Below are 22689 nucleotides of genomic sequence, written 5' to 3'. Positions count from 1 at the left end.
TGAACCCATTTTAATTCCTAATGTCCAGGCAACTTTTTCCCTTGCTTAATTCATTTCTTACTTTGTTGGCTCTTCCTCATTTTTTTTCCAAGTTACCAATGCATTTGTCCCTCTCCCTCCGCAGTTCTGCTCTCCCACACCAAACGCCTTGCAGGTAGGAATCTCATCTGGCGTGTGTGCTGCTGTGTGCCTGAAGCCTCTGCCACAGCAACAGACACAAAATCTGGAATCCAGTGGATGCTTGTTGGGTTGTTGAGTGAATTGTAATAGGGCCATAGTTTTTTTAACTTGATGCCAGTGGGCAGCATGGTCAATCTGGAGATTTCTGCTATTGTGAAAGGACTCTCTGGAGTGATCATTATGCAAATACAAAGATGAGCAGGGGGAAAATGGTGTATTACAAATGCATTTTTTGTTTATTTTTCATTAACAAGATTGCTTCACTTCTTGGTGTCAAGGAGAGCTCTGAGAAGGATGGATCAATTTGCATAATAATCCCAGAGGTCTTCTCATGAGGAAACCCAACCCCAGCTCCCTGTGATATGAACTTAGAAAATGTGGGTAGACTGGAGTAGCTCTGAGTAGACTGGAGTAGCTCTGACTGAAGTCCAAAGGCAGGAGAGGGTACAGACGGCTCCAAAGAGAACTCCTCTGGAGGGCAAAGATGGGCTGGTGATCTGAGCTTGGCATCAGGGGCAAGGACAGAGACGTGTGGGACTTCAATCAGCTTTTGTCAAGGATCACAGACATTTAAGGAAAAACTCCAACATGAAAGAGAGACACCAGCCTTCAGCTCCAATCTCACGACTGAGCACAGTGTGTGGCCTGCCGCGGTTTATATGGGGCTGTGACCCAGCAGGGCATCGCCACCTCCACGGACAAGCGTCTGCCAAGATGTGCAGGTCCAGCCTTCAACACTGACACCATGCGGCAGGGGCTGAAGTGAGGGCACTGGATGGGACTTCGGCTCCCTTTCTCTATTCCTGGAGTTTGGAGGCAGAGACAGCTTGCTTTAGACAAAGTTCCCAGGGTTCCTGGGTCAATTCAGGATGGTGAAGGCCCCTGGATGGATACTTCATTAGCTTCCTGCTAATGAAGGTCTAAGATGAGCAATTAATTGGAAAAATAAGGCTGGGTGCAGTGGCTCACACCTGTAATCCCAGCACTTTGGGAGGCCGAGGCGGGTGGATCACCTGAGATCAGGAATTCGAGACCAGCCTGGCCAACATGGTGAAACCACATCTCTACTAAAACTACAAAAATTAGCCAGGTGTGGTGGCAGGTGCCTGTAATCCCAGCTGCTCGGGAGGCTGAGGTAGGAGAATTGCTTGAACCCGGGAGGCAGAGATTGCAGTGAGCCAACATTGTGCCATTGCACTCCAGCCTGGGCAATAGAGCAGGACTCTGTCTCGAAGGAAAAGAAAAGAAAAGAAAAGAAAGAGAGAGAAAGGAAGGAAGGAAGAAAGGAAGAAAAGAAGGAGGGAGGGAGGGAGGAAGGAAAATTAGTGGTGCCTTTGTTTGTACCCTGAGTTGGTAAAGCACCCATATAAGTTATAGAATGAGTCAGTTTTATCTACACTCTGCCACCAGTGACCACAACTATCCAAACTGACAAGTAACACACGTGGGAGAGTTCTTTTCTACAGCAGAATATCTTTAAAATTAATAACAGCAATTGCATATACATACACAGCATGCTACAGATTACAAAGCTCTTATCCATCTCTGCCCGCCTCTGAGCCTCATGCCAGCCCTGTGAGATAGCAGGGCAGAATGACTGTCCCTAGGAAATGGAGGCTCAGAGAGGGATATGACCTGCCAATGGTCATCAAGTCAGCAAGTCCCCATCCCACCCCTGTTATGGGTCCCTAAGCTGCCTCCCAGGCATGTCAGATGCCAGGTCCCTATGCTGTCTATTCAAAGCAGCATCAAGACCACGATGGCAATAACCATGAGGATTCCAGCCAGGATGCAAAGGCCCAGGAAGACGATGTCACTGGTATCCCGGGCCACCATGCTCACTGGGCCCTCCAGTGCCTCCGCCTCATCCACGGGTGGTGCTTCCTGAAGGTGCTCCGCAGTGGCAGCATAGGGCCCCAGCCAGTGAGAGCCAGACAGCAGGTGGACAGAAGCCTCCTTGCGCCGTGGCTCACAGCGGACCTCGTACTCATGGATGTCCTCCCGCCCCGCGGCCGAGAAGTCGATGTACAGCACGCTGACAATCACTGAAGTGTTGTTTCTTCTCTGTGGGGTCACAGGGTACTCATCACACCTGAAGGAGCTTGGGCTGACCTTGTTTCCCTATATATGTGGGGTTCTCAGTACCAGGGGGGCAGAGCCCGAGGAGCCTGTGTTCTAGTCCTAACTCTGAGCCTCAGTGATCCCATCTGTAAAAGGGGTGCCGTGAAGGTAAGCTGTCTGGAAGGACGATATCAGATTTGGTGCCAGTGTTTCTCTGGCTAATGTTCTGGGGCCATTTACCATGGTCCAGGCTCTATATTTTAAGTATCTTATCTAATTCTCACAACAATGTTCTCTTATTGGTACCACTAAAACCCCCATGTGGCCGGGTGCGGTGGCTCACGCCTGTAATCCCAGCACTGTGGGAGGCCAAGGCAGGCGGATCATGAGGTCAGGAGATCGAGACCATCCTGACTAACACCGTGAAACCCCATCTCTACTAAAAATACAAAAAATTAGCCAGGCGTGATGGCAGGCGCCTGTAGTCCCAGCTACTCAGGAGGCTGAGGCATGAGAATGGCATGAACCCGGGAGATGCAGCTTGCAGTGAGCTGAGATTGAGCCACTGCACTCCAGCCTGTGGGACAGAGCGAGACTCCATCTCAAAACAAAACAAAACAAAAAAAACCCATGTTACAGAGGAGGAAACTAAGGCCCTGAGGTTAAATCCCTTGCCTGAGGTCACACAGCATACAAGTGACAGAGCCCATATTCTCACTCAGATCTGCCCAACTCTTAACTGTGCTCTTGGCCATCACACCTCACTCAAACAAAAGAATATAGAACCAAAGGGGGCTTTTCAAAGCATCGACTCCAATCCCCCATCCTTGGCAAATTTACAGACATGACTACTGAGGCCTGGAAGGGCGATGACTTGCCCAGAGCTAGAGAAGCCAAGTCTCCTGCCTCCACCTTAGGAGCTTTGTCCCCGGTGCCGTATGGCTTCCCCCTGCAGCCTTTTCTCCCGATGATATCTGCAGTAGATATCCTGCCGTTGAGTCCCTGGCCACCCCAGGGACAGCAGCCTAGTGTTGGGAAGAGCCATCCAGGAACAAGATGTGGGGGCCTGGCACCCTGCTGCCCTCCCCACCTCAGATGAAGGAGTCGAGTGGCCCTGAGACAATGGGCCTGCAGGCCCAGGCTGGAGGGCAGCATTGTGATGGGCAGTCTGGTGTGGTCAGCAGTGATGCAGAACTACTCTCCCAACCACGCCCAATCTGCAGCAGCCACTGCCTTCTTCAGGGTTTCCTAACTGGCCCCATCTAGCAAGTAGCACTCCTGAGAGGACGCTTCTAAAAATCAAAGCTGCCTAGCAGAGTCACAGCAGCCGTGAATAGTAGGAAGTCCCCAACACCAGACTGGGTGACCCTTTTGGGGAAGGGTTGAACAGGTGTCACAAATCAGGAGGGTTCTCGTGTGTTTTGTTTTTTGTTTTTTTTTTTTTTTTTTTTTGAGACAGAGTCTTGCTCTGTTGCCCAGGCTGGAGTGTAGTGGCACGATCTTGGCTCACTGCAACCTCTGCCTCCCGGGTTCAAGCGATTCTCATGCGTCAGCCTCCTGAGTAGCTGGGATTACAGGAGTTCACCGCCATGCCCAGCTAATTGTTGTATTTTTAGTAGAGATGAGGTTTCATCATGTTGACCAGGCTGGTCACAAATCAGTTTTATGGACTAGGTGACTTTATGTGTCTATTCCAACTTTGGGCTTCCAAAAGGCTCTGATTCCATGTCCCCAGAGGAGCTCCTGCTCCCATCTGAGAACTTGTGCCCTGGATTTTTGGGATATAGAATCAGGACACTGGGGAAAGAAAGACTCCTGAGAGTGGAAGGGGACCCAGTGAAAGGCTAAAGTAAATCTACATAATAAGGAAGGGAGGGAAAAATCAGAGAATGGGGGTGGGGGGAAGCTTTAGGGGGGTTTGATGAGTGACAGACTTGACAAAGAAAGAAAAGCCACACAACATGGGTTGTTGATGGCTGTGGAGGGAGTCAAGTCTCTAATGTTTTTAAAGAGTTGCACATAAAGATTGGCATTACTTTTTATTGCCGTCAGCTGTTTGAGCTGCGTATCTTCCAAAGCAACTCTATGCAAAGACTGATCCTTTGAGGGTCTAGGATTTATTTACAAGGGTTACACTAATAATCCATGAATCTAAGGTTTTCTGATTTTATGTTTCCAAGATACTGACCCCAAGATTTCATGGTTCTGTGGATCTGAGTTCTGGTGGTGGTTCTGTGACTATGAGACAGTGAGTGTCTATGAGTCGTTGGTTCTAGGATTTCCTGAGTCCCTGCTTCTCGGATTCTTTGTCTCCATCATTCCATGACTTTATGGAATGTGGTTCTGTCCCAGACAAAAGCTCTGGGAGACTTAGGGCATGGAATAGGGGGAGGGCAGAATACCTCGGCAGCCAGGACTGGCCCCCTACCCTCCTTCTCTTCTCAGGTCAAAAGGATGGTGGTTGCCAGGAGGCTGGGGCAGGCAGAGGGTGGCCTGGAGGGGCCAGAGGCATACATGTGGCTAATGTTGGGAGGCGGGGGAGGGTTTGCTGGAAAGCACATGATTTCTGCTAAGTCAGACTGCAAAGCCCCTGGATTTCAAGGCCGGAGAGTCTTTCCAACAGAGGCCACTGTTCCTTTTCTCCATACCCCACTTCCTGACCTGTCCCTAAGCATACAAATATCCAGGGTGCTTGAGCCACTGTCCAGTGACTCTCTGAGGGCCCTAAGTCTGGGTTCACGGCCTCCAAAATACAAGGATAGTAGGGAAAATGGACTTGTAAGCCTCACAGCCTTTTGAGGGAGGGAATCCTGTGCCTTGAAAGGGCCTTTTGTGCTGTGGAGCCCAGGAATGGATTTGGATCACCAGGTTGGGGATGGGTGGGAGAAGCAGGGCTCCCACACAGCTCTGCATACTAAAGGGGTGAGGTCTTCAGGGTCCTTGGGGAGCACTGAAGGGAAAGGGGAGGAACAGCAAAGAATAACTGCTGGCAGCTCAGCCAGCAGGGACCCTGTAGCAGGAGTGACCGGTAGCATCTTTAGGTTGCTGTGGGGTTAAGCAGCAGCAGCTGGGGTTAGGAAAGAGAGGCGGGAAGAGAAAAGGAAGAGAGCTGGGAACCGGAGGGACCCCCTCTCCTCTGTCTCTCCTATTGGAGTTCTTTGCTACATTTACCCTAAGCAAATTGACTGAGGTAAGTAAAGCCAAGAAGGGGTTAGCTCTGCATCCAGGCCTGTGTGGCCCCCAGAGCCAGGAGAAGCTGAATTTTCAGGAATGTGAGGTGCCTTTCAGCAGGGTCAGAGTCCCTCCCTTGTGACTGCCCCTTCCCCCAGCCCCTACCTGAGACTCAGTGCCACAGGTATCAAAGCGGGCCTGGATCCTGAAGTTGCCGCCGACCTCCTGGGCGGCACAGCTCCGGCTGCCCAGGTAGACCTTGGTCCGCTCCAGCGGGGCCAGCGCCTGCGTGGAGATCAGGATCTGGAAGTCCGTGCGGGAGCAGCTCACGTTCATGGGCACCACTGGGAATCGGAGGGAGGAGCTGGAAGCCTTAGGGTCAGGCGGTCTGACCCTCACCTCCCCAACACCCCCTACCCTCCCACAAAGGGTGGTGGATGGGGAAACTGAGGCCCAGAGTAGGAAAAGCTCTTACGGAATCCTACAGGGCACAGTGTGGGATATCTTAGACGGGTTACTCTGTTCACCTCCATCAGACTGTGAGCTCCTCAGGGAAGGCACCAAGTTTGATCCTCTCAGCGTCCTCTGGGCCCAGCACAGAGCTTGGCAGGCCCAGTGAATGCTGAGTGAATGAATGAATGTTCTTCATAATCATAAAAATTCATCTGCTAATCACTTGGCCATGTGCCAGGCAATTCATTCAATTATTTAACAAATATATTGATGGCCTGCTATGTTCAGGTCCTATTCTCAGCACCACAAATACAAAAATGAGGAAAAAACACAGCTGAAATTCTTGCCTTGTGGAGCTTACATTCTAGATGGGGGAGGGGGCAATAAATGTAAAATACACCCACGTGTCAGCGTGCCCCAAAGGAAAATCTAGCAAAGAAGAAACAGCGGGAGAGTAGAGCGAATCGGAATTGGGGAGGAATGAGGAAGGAGAGCTTCAGTTTTTTTTTTTTGAGACGGAGTCTCGCTCTGTCGCCCAGGCTGGAGTGCAGTGGCGCGATCTCGGCTCACTGCAAGCTCCGCCTCCCGGGTTCACGCCATTCTCCTGCCTCAGCCTCCCGCGTAGCTGGGACTACAGGCGCCCGCCACCACGCCCGGCTAATTTTTTGTATTTTTTAGTAGAGACGGGGTTTCACTGTGTTAGCCAGGATGGTCTCGATCTCCTGACCTCGTGATCCGCCCGCCTCGGCCTCCCAAAGTGGAGCTTCAGTTTTAAAAAGGGTGGTGAGGGAAGCCTCACTTTCCCTCCCTACAATGACCCCAGGAGGTGGATGTGACTAAACTCATTTTACAGGTTTGGAAATGGATGCTCTGAGAGATGAAGTTGTTTGCAGTGGCCAACCGGGTCGACAGGATTTCAGAGTTCGTGGTCTGTTCGCCCTATTCAGCAGGCTCCTGCAGCCCTCCTGGCCAGGACAGTGTGCACATGACTCAAAATGTCTGCTTTGGGCGAGCATGTTTGTGTGTGTGTGTGTGTGTATGTGCATGCATGCGGGGGCAGGGGTGAGGATAGGGGAAATGAAGGCAGCTGCCTGGTGGGAGGAAAAGGAAAGAGAGCTGGCAGGCAGAGGCCTGGAACTCTCAACCCCTCTCCGGGAAATGCCTCAGACATATTTCAGCCTCTGGTGTCTGGGCAGTCGGGGATTTATGGGCCAGCCGTCTCCCACGATGATCTCGGTGGTGCTGAACTGTGTGTCACCCCCAGCTGGCACTGTGGCTGCCCTCCCAGTGGGGAGGCCTCCTGCAGCCTGGGCCACATCTGGAGCCTCGCCCAGTGTGAGTGCCCTTGTCTGCCCCTGGGCCACATCTGGAGCCTCGCCCAGTGTGAGTGCCCTTGTCTGCCCCTGGGCCCCCACAGGGATCTGAGGGGGAGGGAGGTGAGGTGGAGTGGGGAGTGGGCACTCCTGCCCCAAAGCCCCTGGAACAGGAGCTGGGATAAGAACCCCCCCTAACTTTCTCTCCTTCTCTGCAGAAGGGGCTTGTCCTAAATCACACAGGGCTGGGAGAGGGCCTGGGAGAGTTCTGGAAATAAGACTATCAGAGGCAAAAGGAACTTTAAAGATCTTTCCGTCAATATCCTCATCTTACAGGTGGAGAAACTGAGGCCCACAGAGACATGGGGCCATGCCAGCTAGTGGAGGCATAGCCAATGGAGCTGGGCTCTCCAGGGCTGTGCTAACAGAGCCACAGCTCTCCCACCCCAGCTTGCATGTGGAGCCCACTGAGGCCCGAAGGGGCTGGCCTGCCCAAGTCCACAGCTGTGCCGCAAGCTTGCTGCAGATCACCATCTCCTCCATTCCTGGCCCCAACTCCCCTTGCATATGGAGCAAGGAAAGATCTTTTGAATGCTGAACAGGCCTGAGACACCTTCCTGAAGGAAAGCTGTCCTTGGATCCAGGCATTGTGACCTTGTTACTTCATTTGGCCTTCATGACCACCTGTCTAGGGCCTTCATCAACCTCTTTTACAGATGAGCCCTCTTGGATGATCAGTAAATGGCAGCATTTGGATGTGACCCTGGTCTCTCTGAGCTTAGCTCTGGACTCCCCTCCCTCGTGCCCCTCTCAAACAAACAAGAAGAAGGCAGGAGAGTAAGTTCTAATCCTGGCTGTGCCACTGACTGCCCATGTGGTCACAATGAAGTCTTTTCCCTCTCAGCACCTCTGTTGCTATACCTGCACAACGAGGAGCTTTGCTTGGCCAGGAAGAGGGCACAGTAGGTACAGAGTGCAGATATTTCTGGGCCCATAGACAAGGAAGGGTGGGAGGAGGGGAGCAATGGTGGACCCTCTTGGTTGACAAATCTAAACAATAATATGGAGCCTGAGAAAGCCAAATACCAGCTTCCCAGCTTCCTCTGCAGCCAGGCATGGCCATCTGACTGAGTTCAAACTGATGGGACATTTTGTAAAAGTCTTATGAGAGGTTCTAGAGATGCTTTTGCTTTCTTGATAAAGAGCCATTTGCAGCTGGCACTTCCCCTGTCCCCTCCAGTCTTGAACATGGATGCGATGCCTGGAGCTATGGCAGCCATCTTGCAGCTGTGAGGCTCAGAGAGTCCCAGAGATAACACTTGGAACAGTGTTGAGAGCCCCTGGGCCAATGCAGCAGCTGCCTAGCTCCAGGCTTCCTGTTGAGTGAGGAAAAACAAGCACCATGTTTTCAATGAGTAGTTCTGAATGATACAAGCAGGGCTGGTAGACATCCCCACAGTTATACCAATTTTTTTGCCATAAACAATATTACCATATTTTGTCTATTTCCCCTGGATACAGGGGACCAATAACAACACAAGAGGGGCCAGGGGCCCAGGGGGAAGGAACCAGATGGGGAGGGGTGAGGACTCATGAAGTTAGGAGCTGGGGAAGGAGGCTCTGCAATAGTGGAAACAAGCGGGAGCCGTGCCGTCCAGTCTCAGGGGTCCCGAGAGTGGGCAAGGGTGTAGCCAACGGAGAAGGAGCTGGAGAAGACCATTCATGGCGGGGGGGGGGGGGGGGGGGCAGGAAAAACTGGTGGGATGGAGGAAGGAGACTGCAAAGACTGAGGCTGCAAAGCCTCCCCTTCGCCCTCAGTGGACCCACTCCCACAGCCCAGCTGACCTCCGATGTAGGCCACGGAGAAGCCCCTGCGGGTGGTGCTGCGGTCTGTGTGCAGCAGAAGCAGAAGCTGGTTGTGGCTTGAGGTGACGGGTGGTGGCAGGTGGTGTCCACACCAATTCCCCAGCAGGGGTGCCTCCTCGCTGGCCCCATCGAAGGCCGCCAGATGGTCAAAGTCACAGGTCTTGGTCAGGCTGTTGGGCTCCTCCAGGTCCAGGTCCAGGAAGAACACCTTGACCTGGTAGCCCGGGGGCAGGCGGATGGTCCAGTGGCAGCGGATGTTGTTGGGGTAGGAGCTGGGGTACTGTGGGCTGGAGAAGTTGCCCCGCATGGCCATGTATACCTCCTGGCATTCTCCTGGGTGGGGGATGGGGAGGTGGAAGGAGCAACAGTGAGGGGAGAGGAGAAGTCACCCTCTGCAGTTACAGCTTAGGCAGCAGGTGCCACAGTGGTCCAAAAACCACCAGCAGGTTGTGGACACCATGGCTAGCACACCAGACAATTGATCCCAACTATCTGAAAGTTGGGATGCTTGATCCCAAAGCTTGTTTTAAACTGCAACTAGCTGAAAGCTGGGACTTGCATTCCAGTTGACAGTTCCCTTCACAGGTGTAGGCCCTGTTAGGAATTCAATAATAATACACAATACCTGTCCTCAGAGTTACCTCTGAACTCCCTGGCTTGACAGATGATGTGGTTCACGCCTGGCCTTTCCCCTTTTCTCACTGCCCCATTTGGTATGTACTATGAAAATACCAAACACTCTCTGCCCTCCAGGCCTTTGCACATGCTGTTCCTCCTGCTTGGAACGCCCTTCCCTTCTGCTTCCGTCTAACTCCTTCAGGGTACTGCTCAATTCTCTTCTCCACGAAGTCATCCATGATTCTTACTGATGGATAGCACAGATCATAATGGCTTGCACTGTCTGTTTCGTTATAATCTCTCTAACTAGACTGTAAAGTTCCCACGACTTCATCCATTCATTTGTATGAATATTGAGTACCTACTATGTGCCAGGTGCAAAGATAAGCCCATAAGGGACTCAGTCAGACAGGGGAGATTGACATGCAAACCACATACAGAAGTGACAAATGTTAGATCATAGTGTAAAAAACTTACATAAGGAGTTGAAAAAGGGATTAATTCTGGTAAAACAGTAAGTCTTCGCAGAGGTGACATGCTTATGTCTTGGCATCAGCCAAGGGTATGCTAGAGCATTCCAGGCAGAGAGAGTGCAGAAAGCCCAAGGCTGCTGGGGGGCAGAAAGGTGTGACCCCTGCAAGTGTAATGGGGAGACAGGAGCCCAGTAGGCACAGAAGGATTCAGGGTGGAGCGCCAGCCCCTCCTACCTGAGAAGTAGTAGGCCTTGAAGCCACGGCCTCCGATGTTGAAGTCGGACTTGAAGACCACCTGCAGTTCGTGGCCCAGAGACACGAGGGTGGGGGGTCTGGTGCTGCCACAGTAGTGGTGCCCACGTGTGGGGCCAGGCCCCCCAAGCACAGCCACGTAGTCATAGGTGCACTCTTCATTGCCCTCCACCTGGAAGTCCACGAACACCAGCTTGACGTGGGCAGGGCCGGGGGCCCGGATCACCCAGTGGCACTCCATGCTGTTCGGGTAGTTGTTGGGGTACTCAGGACTGGTGAGGACCCCTGACAGGCCAGTCAGGACGCCGCCACACACATCTGCAAGGGAGCCCACTTGAGCTGACCTTTCTTTCTCCTTGTGGCTCCCAATTTCCTCCCTTGGGAACAAGACACTCCAACATGCTGCCCCCACAGGTATCTCATTAGGGCCTCATTACCATCCAACAAGCACCTGCTACCCAAGTAGCAAGTGTAGCACGTGCTCAGGCCTAGCACTTGGCACCTATGCTGCCTGTTCAAATCCTCAGAGTAGCTGCCCAAGGACTGTGCTATAGTTTCTCTGATTTTATAATTAAGAAAAGGGAGGCAAAGACAAGTTCAGTAGCTTACTTGAGTTTGAGTTCACCCAGGCAGACCTTGAGATAAGGATTTGAGTGCAAGGAGTTTACTTGGGAGATCCAGGGGCCCCCAGGTGGGGAGGGAGGGAGAGGACAGAGAAGGGGAGGTGTGTTCAAGTCAGCTGCTGACCTGGAGAGGAACTCTGGGGAGGGGGTAAAGCACATACTTCAGAGTTCTGTCAATCTAGGAGCAAGGGAGCTGTGGCATTTATATGCCAACTCCCCAGAGTGCAGGCAGAGGGCTGCTGTGGGCTGGGAGTGCCCTACTGAGACTTCAGAAAAAAGCCCTCCAGCAAAGAACTGTGGAGGTTGGCAGAAGCACATCAAAGTGGCAGGGCCCAGGGAACGTGGTCAGGGCCCTGAGAGGAGGTCACCTGACTGGTAACTGGGAAAGTGGGATTTGAACCCAGGAAGACTAACTATGGATCCTGTGCACTTGACCCTTGTGACCTTCACTGTCCACTCCTACGAGGCCAGTGGGGCACAGAGGCTGAGGTGCCTGAGCTCAGGAATGTGATCAAACCTCCCTAACAGATGAGGAAACCAAGACTTAGAGAGAGGACCTGATGAAGTAGAGCTTGGTTTGACATCTGAAGACAAGTAGTCTCCCATCTCTGCCTCTTATTAGCTGTGTGACTCTGGGGAAGTAACCCAGCCTCTCTGAGCCTCATTGGAACATTAGAAATCATAAGACTGAACCAGCTTGATCAGCTGGGCTCAGACTTGAGCACAGTCTGAAAATATGCTGCTGGAAACTCTCAGGAAGCCAGCTTGGCCAGTACAACTACACGGCAAGTGTGGGTGAATGCCGTGACTTGCTGGAGGTCACCAGCAGGGAGGACATATGTGGGATGTGTTTCCTGAGACTCCAGCATCTTGCCCTATGGCACGGCTATGTGACCAGGGCTCTGGATGGGGCGTCTAAGGACTTGGCGTCTTTTCCCAGTGCTGGCCCAGCCATGTAACTTTAGGAAGACCCCCTCAGGGACTCAGATTTTGTGAAATGAGAGGGCAGGTTTAGATAGCCTGTGAGATCCGTTCCAACACTAACAACCTTCGCGGAGACTTCCCAACTGTGCCCTGGGGCTCCCCAGCAGCCCCCTGGAGCACCTGCTGGCACCTGGTGCAAATTTCATTCTTATGCTGTATTTCAAGCTCTCTTTTAATGTAATGAAAAGATAGCACCCACAGACTTTAATATCTTTAACAAGATATTAAAATTTAAATATTCTACATGTAAAAATTTAACTCACTGGAGGCCATCAATATTTACTTGTGTTTTTAATGACTGACTTATAAGAAGTTAAAATATGAATTTACAGGCTGGGCATGGTGGCTCACGCCTGTAATCCCAGCACTTTGGGAGGCCGAGGCGGGTGGATCACTTGAGGTCAGGAGTTTGAGACCAGCCTGGCCAACATGGCAAAATCCCGTCTCTACCAAAAATACAAAAATTAGCCAAGCATGGTGGGTGGCGCGCGCCTGTAATCCCAGCTACTTGGGAGGCTGAGGCAGGAGAATGGCTTGAACCCTAGAGGTAGAGGTTGCAGTGAGCCAAGATTGCGCCACTGCACTCCAGCCTGGATGACAGAGCAAAACTCCATCTCAAAACAAACAAACAAACAAAAAAGAACTTACAGAATAAATGCATACCACTAAAACATTGCCTTTATTTTTTATTGCCTTTATCTTTTTTAAAAAAAAATAGGGGATTAACATAAGGTTCCATTTGACATAAAGGTATTCCTGTTTTTAAAAATGTTAGGAAATGTGGCTGATGGTATTAAGACTTTGATATCCTAACATTCCACAAATCTAAGGGTCTAAAATTCCAAAACTATGATTAGATCAGCCTATGGTTCTTGTGTTGTGGCATTCTACAATTCTATCCTTCCAAATGCAGCAGTGACTGGGGTCCCACCTGAGTCCCCCAGGATTGCTGTTGGCGGACCCTGGGAACCAGTAGCCTCTGTGGGTGTCTACTGTTTGAGTTAACATCAGTGAGGTCTTTGGTTCTGGCATTGGGAGGAAGCAGGAGATTTGAGCCTTTGCACAGAACCTGGAGACAAGGATGAGTGAGTCAAAGAGAAAGGCAAGAAGAACAAGGCCTCCTCTCCCCTCACTAGACTGAGAGGCAGGTGTCAAGCCTGGTTGAAGGAAAGAGGGGTTAGGGACACATGATATAACAGCCACTAGCTCCACCCACACCCTCGTGTGGGAACTCAGGCAAGGATTCCCAAGCTGTGAAGTGGTGGGATGCTGCAGAAGGCCCCAACAGCAGTGGTGTCCCCTCCTGTGGCCTTATGCCATGACACAGGACAAGAATGACAAGGGTAGTAGAGCGTGAGAGCCTCATTCCTGAGCACAGTGCGACCCTCTGAGGACTCCAGGAGAAACGGAGGCGGCATGGGGAGCATTGCCATGAAGGTGGGAACCCCAGCTACAAGCATGGTCATGAATGGTGAGGAGGCTGCTTTTGCCTTATAAACTATGCATGAGAGCTGGGTCCTGCAGGTTACAGAGCAGCCTACGTGCCAAGATGCTGAGACCCTGTAGGTCTCACCTGAGCCCTGCTGCTATCTTCCCATCTCCACCCCAGGGCCAGCTCCTCCACTGCCAAATCCCCCCTTGAACTCCTGGGATCAAGTAATCCTCCCACTTTGGCTTGCCAAAGCACCAGGATTACAGGTGTGAGCCACTGCAACAGGTCCCTAAGGCCCCCCGTTGACCTTTCTGGTAGCCCGCAGAAAAGCCATGGCTGGCCACATGCTTGTCCGAGTGGAAGATGACAGACATGACATGCCAGGAGGAGGTGAAGGGCGGCGGGGGCACCTTGCCGCAGAACCTCCCCAGCAGGTTGCCCTTGTCTGGTGAGGCCCCATTGTAGATCTCCAGAAAGTCGAAGCTGCAGGTGTCGTGGTACTCTAGGTCAAAGGCATGGAAGGTGAGCAGCACCGAGGATCCCTCGGCCACCACGATCAGCCAGCTGCACTCTGTGTTGTAGGGGTACAGTCTAGGGAAGTTGGGGCTGGAGAAGTTTCCAGAAGGTGCTGAGAGCACACCCCCACATTTGACACCTGGGGCAAGAGAGAAGTATGGCTGAGACTCCGTGCTGGGGTCTTGGGTACATGTGGTAAGGGCAGTGGGCCCAGCTACAAAGCTGGGTTCTGGGGATGGGATGAGGGAACACAAGGCCATGTGTTTATTTGCTCATGCATCTACTTAATCTTCAGATGCTGACCAAGCATGCTGGTATTCATTCCACAAATACTGTTTGAGTGCTAGACATTGTTCTAGGTGCTGGGGTCACAGCAGAAACAAAACAGACAAAACCTCTACCCTCATGGAACCTACATTCTGGCAGGGAAGACAGACAATAAACATAGCAGGTAAAATATAGAGTTTATGGGGCCAGGTGCAGTGGCTCATGCCTGTAATCCCAGCACTTTGGGAGGCAGAAGTGGGCAGATCACAAGGTCAGGAGTTTGAGACCAGCCTGGCCAATATAGTGAAATCCCATCTCTACTAAAAATACAAAAATTAGCCAGGCGTGGTGGTGCGCGCCTGTAGTCCCAGCTACCTGGGAGGCTGAGGCAGGAGAATCGCTTGCACCTGGGAGGCGGAGGTTGCAGTGAGCCAAGATCATGCCGCTGCACTCCAGCCTGGGCAACAGAGTGAGACTCTGTCTCAAAAAAATAAATAAATAAAAAATAAAAGAAATATATATATAGTTTATGACACAGTGAGAAGCTATGGAGAAAAAGCAAGCCAGGAAAGGAGACAGGAAGTGTCAGGCAGGGCCCGAGAATTTTAGTTAAAACATTAAGCAGTAGGGAATTTAAGTTAATTATTAAAACACTATTTTGAAATTAATAATAATAATAACCTCCCCAAGTGAAAATGTGCACAGTCTACTACGATGTTAAAAGTACATTTTTATATGTGCAGATTTGCTTGTGTTTGACAAAAGAAAACAATGGAAGGAAACTAATAAGAATAATTCTCTGTCAGGGGAAGTAGTAAAAAGAGGGGAGGAAGCAGGCATGATGGCTGGATCTCCTTAAATGTGCCCTGTTTCATAATTTTCACTGTGTAAGCATATAAAGTACTTTATATAATTTTAAGAGATCAAAAAAAAGTTAAGTAACCCCTAAATATCCCAAACTGAAACAAATAAACTGAATCTTACCAACTTGGAGACATAGTCGCATGAGGAAAAATGATTTCAAATGACTTTGAAAGGCAGTATTTTGACCACACAGTCCTAGTGGGATATATCTCAAGGACAAAATGAACCACAACAACATCTTAAAGTATATTCAGTAAACTTACTATTAGTAATAATATTCAATATCATTTTGCAATTATTATATATTAGAATAGAGCAAATAAGTAAGTTAATGTCAATAGAAACCAATATTTTCAGTGTAAGAGTGGTAAGTATAATTTTTTTTTTTTTTAGGTGGAGTCTGGCTCTGTAGCCCAGGCTGGAGTGCAGTGGCACTATCTCAGCTCACTGCAACCTCTGCCTTCCAGGTTCAAGCGATTCTCATGCCTCAGCCTCCCAAGTAGCTGGAGTTACAGGTGTCCGCCCCCACACCCAGCTAATTTTTGTATTTTTAGTAGAGACAGGGTTTCACCATTTTGGGCAGGCTGGTCTCGAACTCCTGACCTCAAGTTATCCACCTGCCTTGGCCTCCCGAAGTGCTGGGATTATAGGCATGAGCCACCGCGCCCAGCCTGATAGATATAAATTTAAAATAGTAAGTAAAACTCTTGTGATCCTTAATTTGAATTGAAAGTATCAGTGTGAACTTGACTATTTTTATGTTTTAAAAATTTATTTCCTAGTTCTGTTTACCAAGAAGGCCTAGAATCCAGTAGCATTTTACACCTCTAGGCTTTCGATTAGGATTCTTATGTTCAACTAAGATGAACAAGGCTCTTTAGAGCAATGTCTGGTACCAGGTTTAATACAGGAAATACACAAAATATACTTGGTTATCTTGCTATGCCAAACAGCAAAGAAGCTATCAAAGACTGCTGAGATTGTGTCAAAAGACACAGAAACCTGGCCGGGCGCAGTGGCTCATGCCTGTAATCCCAGTGGGCGGATCGTTTGAGCTCACCAGTTCGAGACCAGCCTGGGCAACATGGCGAAACCCTGTCTCTACTAAAAATACAAAAATTAGCTGGGTGTGGTGGTGCATGCCTGTAATCCCAGCTTCTCAGGAGGCTGAGACATGAGAATCCCTTGAACCTAGCAGGTAGAGTTTGCAGTGAGCTGAGATTGTGCCACTGCACTCCAGCCTGGGTGACAGAGCAAGACTCCATCTCAAAAAAAAAAAAAAAGACACAGAAACCTACTTGAAATGGCTTCCACTGGCTAAAGAAGGTACAATTCGAGCATCAAAAGAGAGTAATGCTTGCAGTGGATTGAAACATATCACATATATAAAAACAAGAATTCACAATGCAACTCAAAAGAAATTGAAATGAAACTCATTGGTTTATTTTAGAGGTTGCTAGGCACTAACTCATTTATCAATTTTTTTAAGGAAATTGATAATAGAAATTTAACATCTACTTGGCCTTTCCTATATGGACTGTATTTCTGGACAACTAAATAGATGGTGAGGGAAAACTTATTGTCGGCCCAGGCTGGAGTGCAATGGTGCAATCTTAGCTCACTGCAACCTCCACCTCCTGGGTTCCAGCAATTCTCCTGCCTCAGCCTCCCGAGTAGCTAGATTACAGGTGACTGCCACTATGCCCAGCTAATTTTTGTATTTTTAGTACAGACAGGGTTTCACTATATTGGCCAGGCTGGTCTCGAACTCCTGACCTCAGTTGATCCACCCGCCTGGGCATCTCAAAGTGCTGGGATTACAGGCGTGAGCCACCGTGCTCGGCCGGGAAAACTTATTTATAGAAGACTTCAGAAAGAATAACAACACTAAGAAAACATAATTTTGGCTGGCCGTGATGGCTCAGACCTATAATCCCAGCAATTTGGGAGGGCAAGGCAGGAGGATCACTTGAGTCCCGGAGTTTGAGACCAGCCTGGGCAACATAGTAAGACCCCCATCTCTACAAAAAAAATTTAAAAATTAGCCGGGCATGGTGGTGCATGTTGGTGGTCCCAGCTGTTTGGGAGGCTGGGGCAGGAGGATTACTTGAGCCTGGGAGGTCAAGGCTACAGTGAGCCGTGGTGGAACCACTGCACTCCAGCCTGGGCAACAGAGAAAGACCCTGTCTCAAAATTAAAAAAAAAAAATTTAAACAAGGAAATCATATTTTCCAAGCCTTAATGAAATAATGGATCCAGACAACATTATCAAACCCTGTTCTAATCACTGAGTAAAAAGTTGATGAGAGGTAAAACAGATGATTTGGTTATACAGGCATTCTCTGTAAAATTCTTTCAACTTTGCTAAATGTTTGAATTTTTTTTACTGGTCAAATAAGCCAGGCAAATAAAAATTTTTGTAATTAAAAATATATAGCCGGGTGTCCTCAGCACTTTGGGAGGCTGAGGCAGGAGGATCACTTGAACCCAGTATTTCAAGACCAGCCTAGGCATAGCAAGACCCCAACCTCTAAAAAAAAAAAAAAAAAGAAAAAAGAAATTCGCTTCAGCTGACTATTTGACAGTGAAAAAAAAAAAACTGAAAAAGTTAATTTGGAGAACTTTGTAACAAATAGACCAGGCTAACAAACCCTGAACCCACTGATGTAGACAAGTGTCAAGTGAAACACGGCCAGTAAATCTCTTCTTAAAAAAAAAAAATGAAGAAATATGAATCTCAGGAAGTCTCTGGATCTGTCTACAGTTAGAGTAAATATGGAAGCTAGAGGAACATTTTAAGTAATTCCATGAGGACATATTTGGCAAGTCCAGAATGTGGGAAGTTCTATAAGATAAATGACGCTGGGGCTTCAACAACAAATGATAAAGGGGGGAAGGAGGCACAACTGTCGTATTAAAAGAGTCAAGGCCGGGTGCCATGGCTCACACCTGTAATCCCAGCACTTTGGGAGGTTGAGGCAGAAGGATCACCTGAGGCCAGGAGTTTGAGACCAGCCTGAGCAACATAGTGAGACCCTGTCTCTGCAAATAATAATAATTTTATAAAAAATATAAAAGTCAAATATCAACCAAATGCAATGTATGGACCTTGTTTGGATTCTGATTTGAACAAATGAATTGTAAAAATATATATATTTATATATATATATAATATATATAATAAATATATATATATATATTTGGTCAATAGTTGGGGAAAACTGAACATGAATTGAGTTAGCACATAAATTAAGGAATGAAGCCAGGAGTGATGGAGTGCTCCTGTGGTCCCAGCTTCTCAAGAGGCTGAGGCAGGAGGACCACTTGAGCCCAGGAGTTCGAGGCTGCAGTGAGCTATGACCACAGCACTGTACTCCAGCCTGGGTGACAGAGAGAGACCTTGTCTCTAAAAAAATTTTTTTAAATTAAGGACTTATTATACCATGATAAAGGTATTGAGGTTATATACAGTTTTATGTGCTTCTCTGTTAGAGATATATTCTGACATATTTGTGGGTGAAATAATATGGCATCTGAGATAGGCTTTAGATTTCTCCACACCTCCCAGAATGTGCTGGGGTGGGATAAAAGAAACAAGAAAGGCAGAACGTTGATAATTATTGAAGATGATTGATGGGGACATAGGGATTCATTGTATGATTTTCTGTGCTTTGCGTGTGTTTGAAATTTTTCATAATTAAAAGTCAACAAAATAGCCAGCACATCCCTGGTCACCTTCTCAGCGAGGCCTTCCCTAACCACCTGATTTACACCTGAAAACCTCTCCCCAGCCCATGCTCCTTCTCTCCCTTTAGTGCTATATGCTTCTCCATAGAATTCGTCACGATCTAACATGCTATTTATTTTACTTATTGATTTGGTTCAGTATCCTGCTCTCTGTGAGAGCAAGGATTTCTGTCCCTCTCCCTACCGTATTGCAAGCACCTGGAGCAGTACCTGGCACAAAGCTGGTGCTTAGTGTATATTTGCTGAATGAATGAGTGAGTGAATGATCTTATATAATCCTCACAACAGCCCCATGAACTAGGCAGGGCAGATGCTACTGACCCATTTTACAGATCAGAAAACTGAGCCCGGGAAAGGGAAGTCACTTGTTGTAGTGAACATCTATTGCTTTGGGTCTGCCCAATACCACTTCCTTCACCTCTTGCAACAATAGCCCCCTCTTTTAGACACTGCTCCCCTCCTTGCCTCCATGTGGTAACCCTGCCTCCTCTTCCTTGCCCCAGGGATGGATGTCTGACTCTAGCTGGGGAGTCTTGGGGCTCCCACCACCACCACAGTGACTGGCCCGCAGGGTGGGCATGTGCTCCAGGCTAGGCCAGAGTTCTGCTCAGAATGCCCAGATAGGGGTTCTTTCCTTTCTGGTCCCTTGACTGGGAGGGGGAGCCCTGGGGGTGGAACAAGGTCCATACATTGCATTTGGTCGGTGTCTGACTCTTTTAAATTTTTTAAAAAATTATTAATGGCCAGGCGTGGTGGTTCAGGCCTGTAATCCCAGCACTTTGGGAGGCCAAGGTGGGTGGATTACCTGAGGTCAGGAGTTCGAGACCAGCCCAGCCAACATGGTGAAGCCCTGTCTCTACTAAAAATACAAAAATTGGCCAGACATGTTGGCGGAAGTCTGTAATACCAGCTACTCAGGAGGCTGAGACAGGAGAATTGCTTGAACCCAGGAGGCAGAGGCGGCACTGAGCCGAGATTGCGCCACTGCACTCCAGCCTGGGTGAGACAGAGTGAGACTCCATTTCAAAAAAAAAAAAATTCTTATTATTTATGCTCAGGGCTTAAGGAAAAATCCCCTCTGGGAACTGGAAGGGCCATGTGAGAAGTGGAAGTAGCCCTGGAGCCCAGAGGCTCTGGCTGTGGCATCTCTGAGCCCAGCTCGGCTACCTCCTGCCTCCCTGGTTACAGAGCCAATGTATTCTTCTTTTTGCTTAAACTCATCCAGGTTGAGTTTCTGTCACAACAAAAAGCATCCTGAAGAATACACTTAACCAAATCCCTATAAGAGAAGACACACTCGCTAAACATGTGCTCTGTACCAGGCCTGTGCTGATTCAAAATGGGCCCCTCCGTGGGAAGCTCACCATGGAGTGGGGCAGGGGGAGTCAGGCAAATGAGACAAAACACACAGCGTGATTGCACTGTGGCCACAAAGGGACTCTGGGGTCCGGGGAGAGGAAAGCCGATCTTGCTGGGGCCAGCAGTATCAAGGAGGGGCAAGATTCCCAGAGGGGGTGATATTTGAGTTTGTCTAGGAAGAATGAGAAGGTTTCTTCAGTTGGGGAAGATTTTCAGGGAGGGAATGGCATAGACAAAGGCCCAGACGCACGTGCACTTAGCCTCTGTGAGCCGTGACATGGGGATAGTGGTGCCTCCCTTGCCGGGTGACTGTGAGCACTGATGAGCTAAAGGCTGTGTGAGGGCCGCACAGATGCACATTATCAGCTCTCTGCCTGGCTCTTGGGGCGGGACAGGGCAGGAATGGCATCTAATCCATGCCTTTATGGCAAAAGGACAAGTAGATATTCTGTCCAATGCCTGTTATTGTCCTTCTCCCAGCCCTACCCACAGGGCAGGGAAAGGCGCCAGAGCATCAGAGTGGAATTCCTACAGCCCAGGTGGCTCCAGTCATCAGCATAAGCAGAGGCCTTGTCCACTAGGACTCAGCCAGGCACACTGATGTCCAGGGTTACCCCAAGGCCCCTTAAGCCCCAGTGGCCAGAAAATAAGAAAAGCTACCTCCTCCCACCACCCAGGCATGGGTTGAGACGCTTGGGTGCCCATCCCATCTCTGCCAGTGACTGGGTGACTGGCAAGGTACAATTCCTCCCTGAGCCCCACTTGAGCCTTGCAGAAGGGTGAAATGATATCACCCCGGCTTCACAGACAGGTAAACAATGCTTGGAAGGCCAGAGCAGCACAAAGCCACTGGGGACCACAGTGCAGGCAGAGGGTTCCAGGAGCCCCAGTGAAGGCGCATGTGAGGTTGATGGAGGATGTGGAAGGCCGATGGAGGGAGTGGTATTTGATCTGAGCTTGAAGGGTGAGCCAGATGTTCTCAGGTGGAAAAAGGGAAAAAAGACTTTCCAGACAGAGGGGACAGCAGGGCTTAAGATCCCTGAGGGTGAAGCAGAAGGGGTTGTGATTCCCCTGCCAGAGCATGGGATGCCCAAGGGATGCAGGAAACTGGGGCTCAATACGATATGGAAGTTGGAGCCCACACTCAGAGGGCACTGAATACCATAAGAAGGAACTTTGATTTCACTTGCTTGGCAGTGGGATGGACAGCAGGGTCTCGGGAGGAGAATAAAGACTCTTCAGCAATAGGCCGGGTGCGGTGGCTCATGCCTGTAATCCCAGCACTTTGGGAGGCTGAGGCAGGTGGATCATCTGAGGTTAGGAGTTCAAGACCAGCATGACCAACATGGTGAAACCCCATCTCTACTAAAAATACAAAAATTAGCTGGTGGTGGTGGCACATGCCTGTAATCCCAGCTACTTGAGAGGCTGAGACAGGAGAATTGTTTGAACCCGGGAGGTGGAGGTTGCAGTGAGCTGAGATAGGGCCACTGCACTCCAGCCTGGGCGACAGGGCAAGACTGTCTCAAAAAAAAAAAAAAAAAAAAAAGACTCTTTAGCAATAAACCTTTAATAGTTTTTGGAGCCATTCCTTTCAACCTTGGTGACCATGTAGCCTTGGACAGGTTACTTAATATCTCTAGTCCTCAGTTTCTTCATCTGGAAAATGGGGGACTAACATCCACCTTGAAGTTTGTTGTGCAGATTAAATGCAACCTACAGGTGAAACATGCAACACACGGCAGGCACTCAATACTGTCTCCCCCCATCTCAGGAACAAACACATTCTCAACTCAGCCACGTCCCCTAAAAGGACCTCCTGCTTTCTGGCTTCCCATGTAGAAACTTCTTGAGCCCCTGGCTGTTGCCTGCCCACCTCCTTCCCCTCTCAGTTCATGTCTGTCCCAAGAGTGCCTACCTTCCATGGCTTGGGCCTGGAACCCTGGGCCCAGCAGTGCCACTGCCAGCAGCAGGCAAGCCCCCCACTCTGCCAGCATCTCCTCACCAGGGGCCCCCACAGGTCTGCCGAGCTCAGGTAGGCCAGGATCTGAGGGTCCGGAGCAAGGGAAAGAGAGGTGAGGCTGAAAGGGCCTCCAAGTTAATGGTGGCATGAATAATTCACTGGCCCCTAGAATTAGTAAGCCGATCCCCGGGTACTTCCTTCACTCACTGTAAAGTGACGGATCTGGTGTCACCAGGTTTACACGTTCTGAGATCTGCACCGACCACACTATCAGGAAGGGAAGCAACTCAGGCCTGGAAGAAAAGTGAGTGGAGGAGAAAGGGCATAACTTTTGGGGCCGGGTAGATATGGGATCAATCCCAGTTCAGCCTGTAACTTGCCAGGTCACCTTGGACAAGTCATTTAACTCCCCTGGTCTGGCTCTTCTCATCCATCCAGTGGGGCTGTTCAGCTCCGACCCAGGGGCTGTTGTGAAAATGAAAGGAGATCGCACTTGCTAAAGCACAGAGTAGGTGCTCGCTACAGGTTCTTCCCATCCCCACCCCTG

The 22689-nt window shown here is 49.6% G+C and overlaps 1 protein-coding gene across 1 annotated transcript; it reads right to left on the bottom strand.

Moving 5' to 3' along the window:
* Positions 1–1641: 1641 nt before the first annotated feature.
* On the bottom strand, positions 1642–22412 carry CDCP2 (CUB domain containing protein 2). Its single transcript, XM_055349603.2, has 7 exons — positions 22350–22412; positions 22098–22226; positions 13734–14081; positions 10370–10705; positions 9024–9377; positions 5578–5756; positions 1642–2244 (listed from the first exon to the last, which is right to left on the bottom strand). Exons 2-7 carry the CDS (start codon positions 22174–22176, stop codon positions 1918–1920), a joined length of 1623 nt encoding a protein of 540 aa, XP_055205578.1. The 5' UTR covers positions 22177–22226; positions 22350–22412; the 3' UTR covers positions 1642–1917.
* Between the last annotated feature and the right edge of the window lie 277 nt (positions 22413–22689).

This window comes from Gorilla gorilla, chromosome 1 (genome assembly GCF_029281585.2).
Source record: "Gorilla gorilla gorilla isolate KB3781 chromosome 1, NHGRI_mGorGor1-v2.1_pri, whole genome shotgun sequence".
NCBI classification, from domain to species: Eukaryota; Metazoa; Chordata; class Mammalia; order Primates; family Hominidae; genus Gorilla; species Gorilla gorilla.
This window is presented reverse-complemented; position numbering and strand designations above follow the sequence as displayed.

What these genes read in the sequence shown, in the direction of transcription:
- CDCP2 (XM_055349603.2), bottom strand. Translation starts at nt 22,176, where the DNA reads ATGCTGGCAGAGTGGGGGGCTTGCCTGCTGCTGGCAGTGGCACTGCTG. An exon ending in CCAGGCCCAAGCCATGGAAG is followed by an intron (nt 14,082 to 22,097) that starts GTAGGCACTCTT and finishes CTCTTGCCCCAG; the next exon opens with GTGTCAAATGTGGGGGTGTG. An exon ending in CTCCGTGGCCTACATCGGAG is followed by an intron (nt 5,757 to 9,023) that starts GTCAGCTGGGCT and finishes TCCGATTCCCAG; the next exon opens with TGGTGCCCATGAACGTGAGC.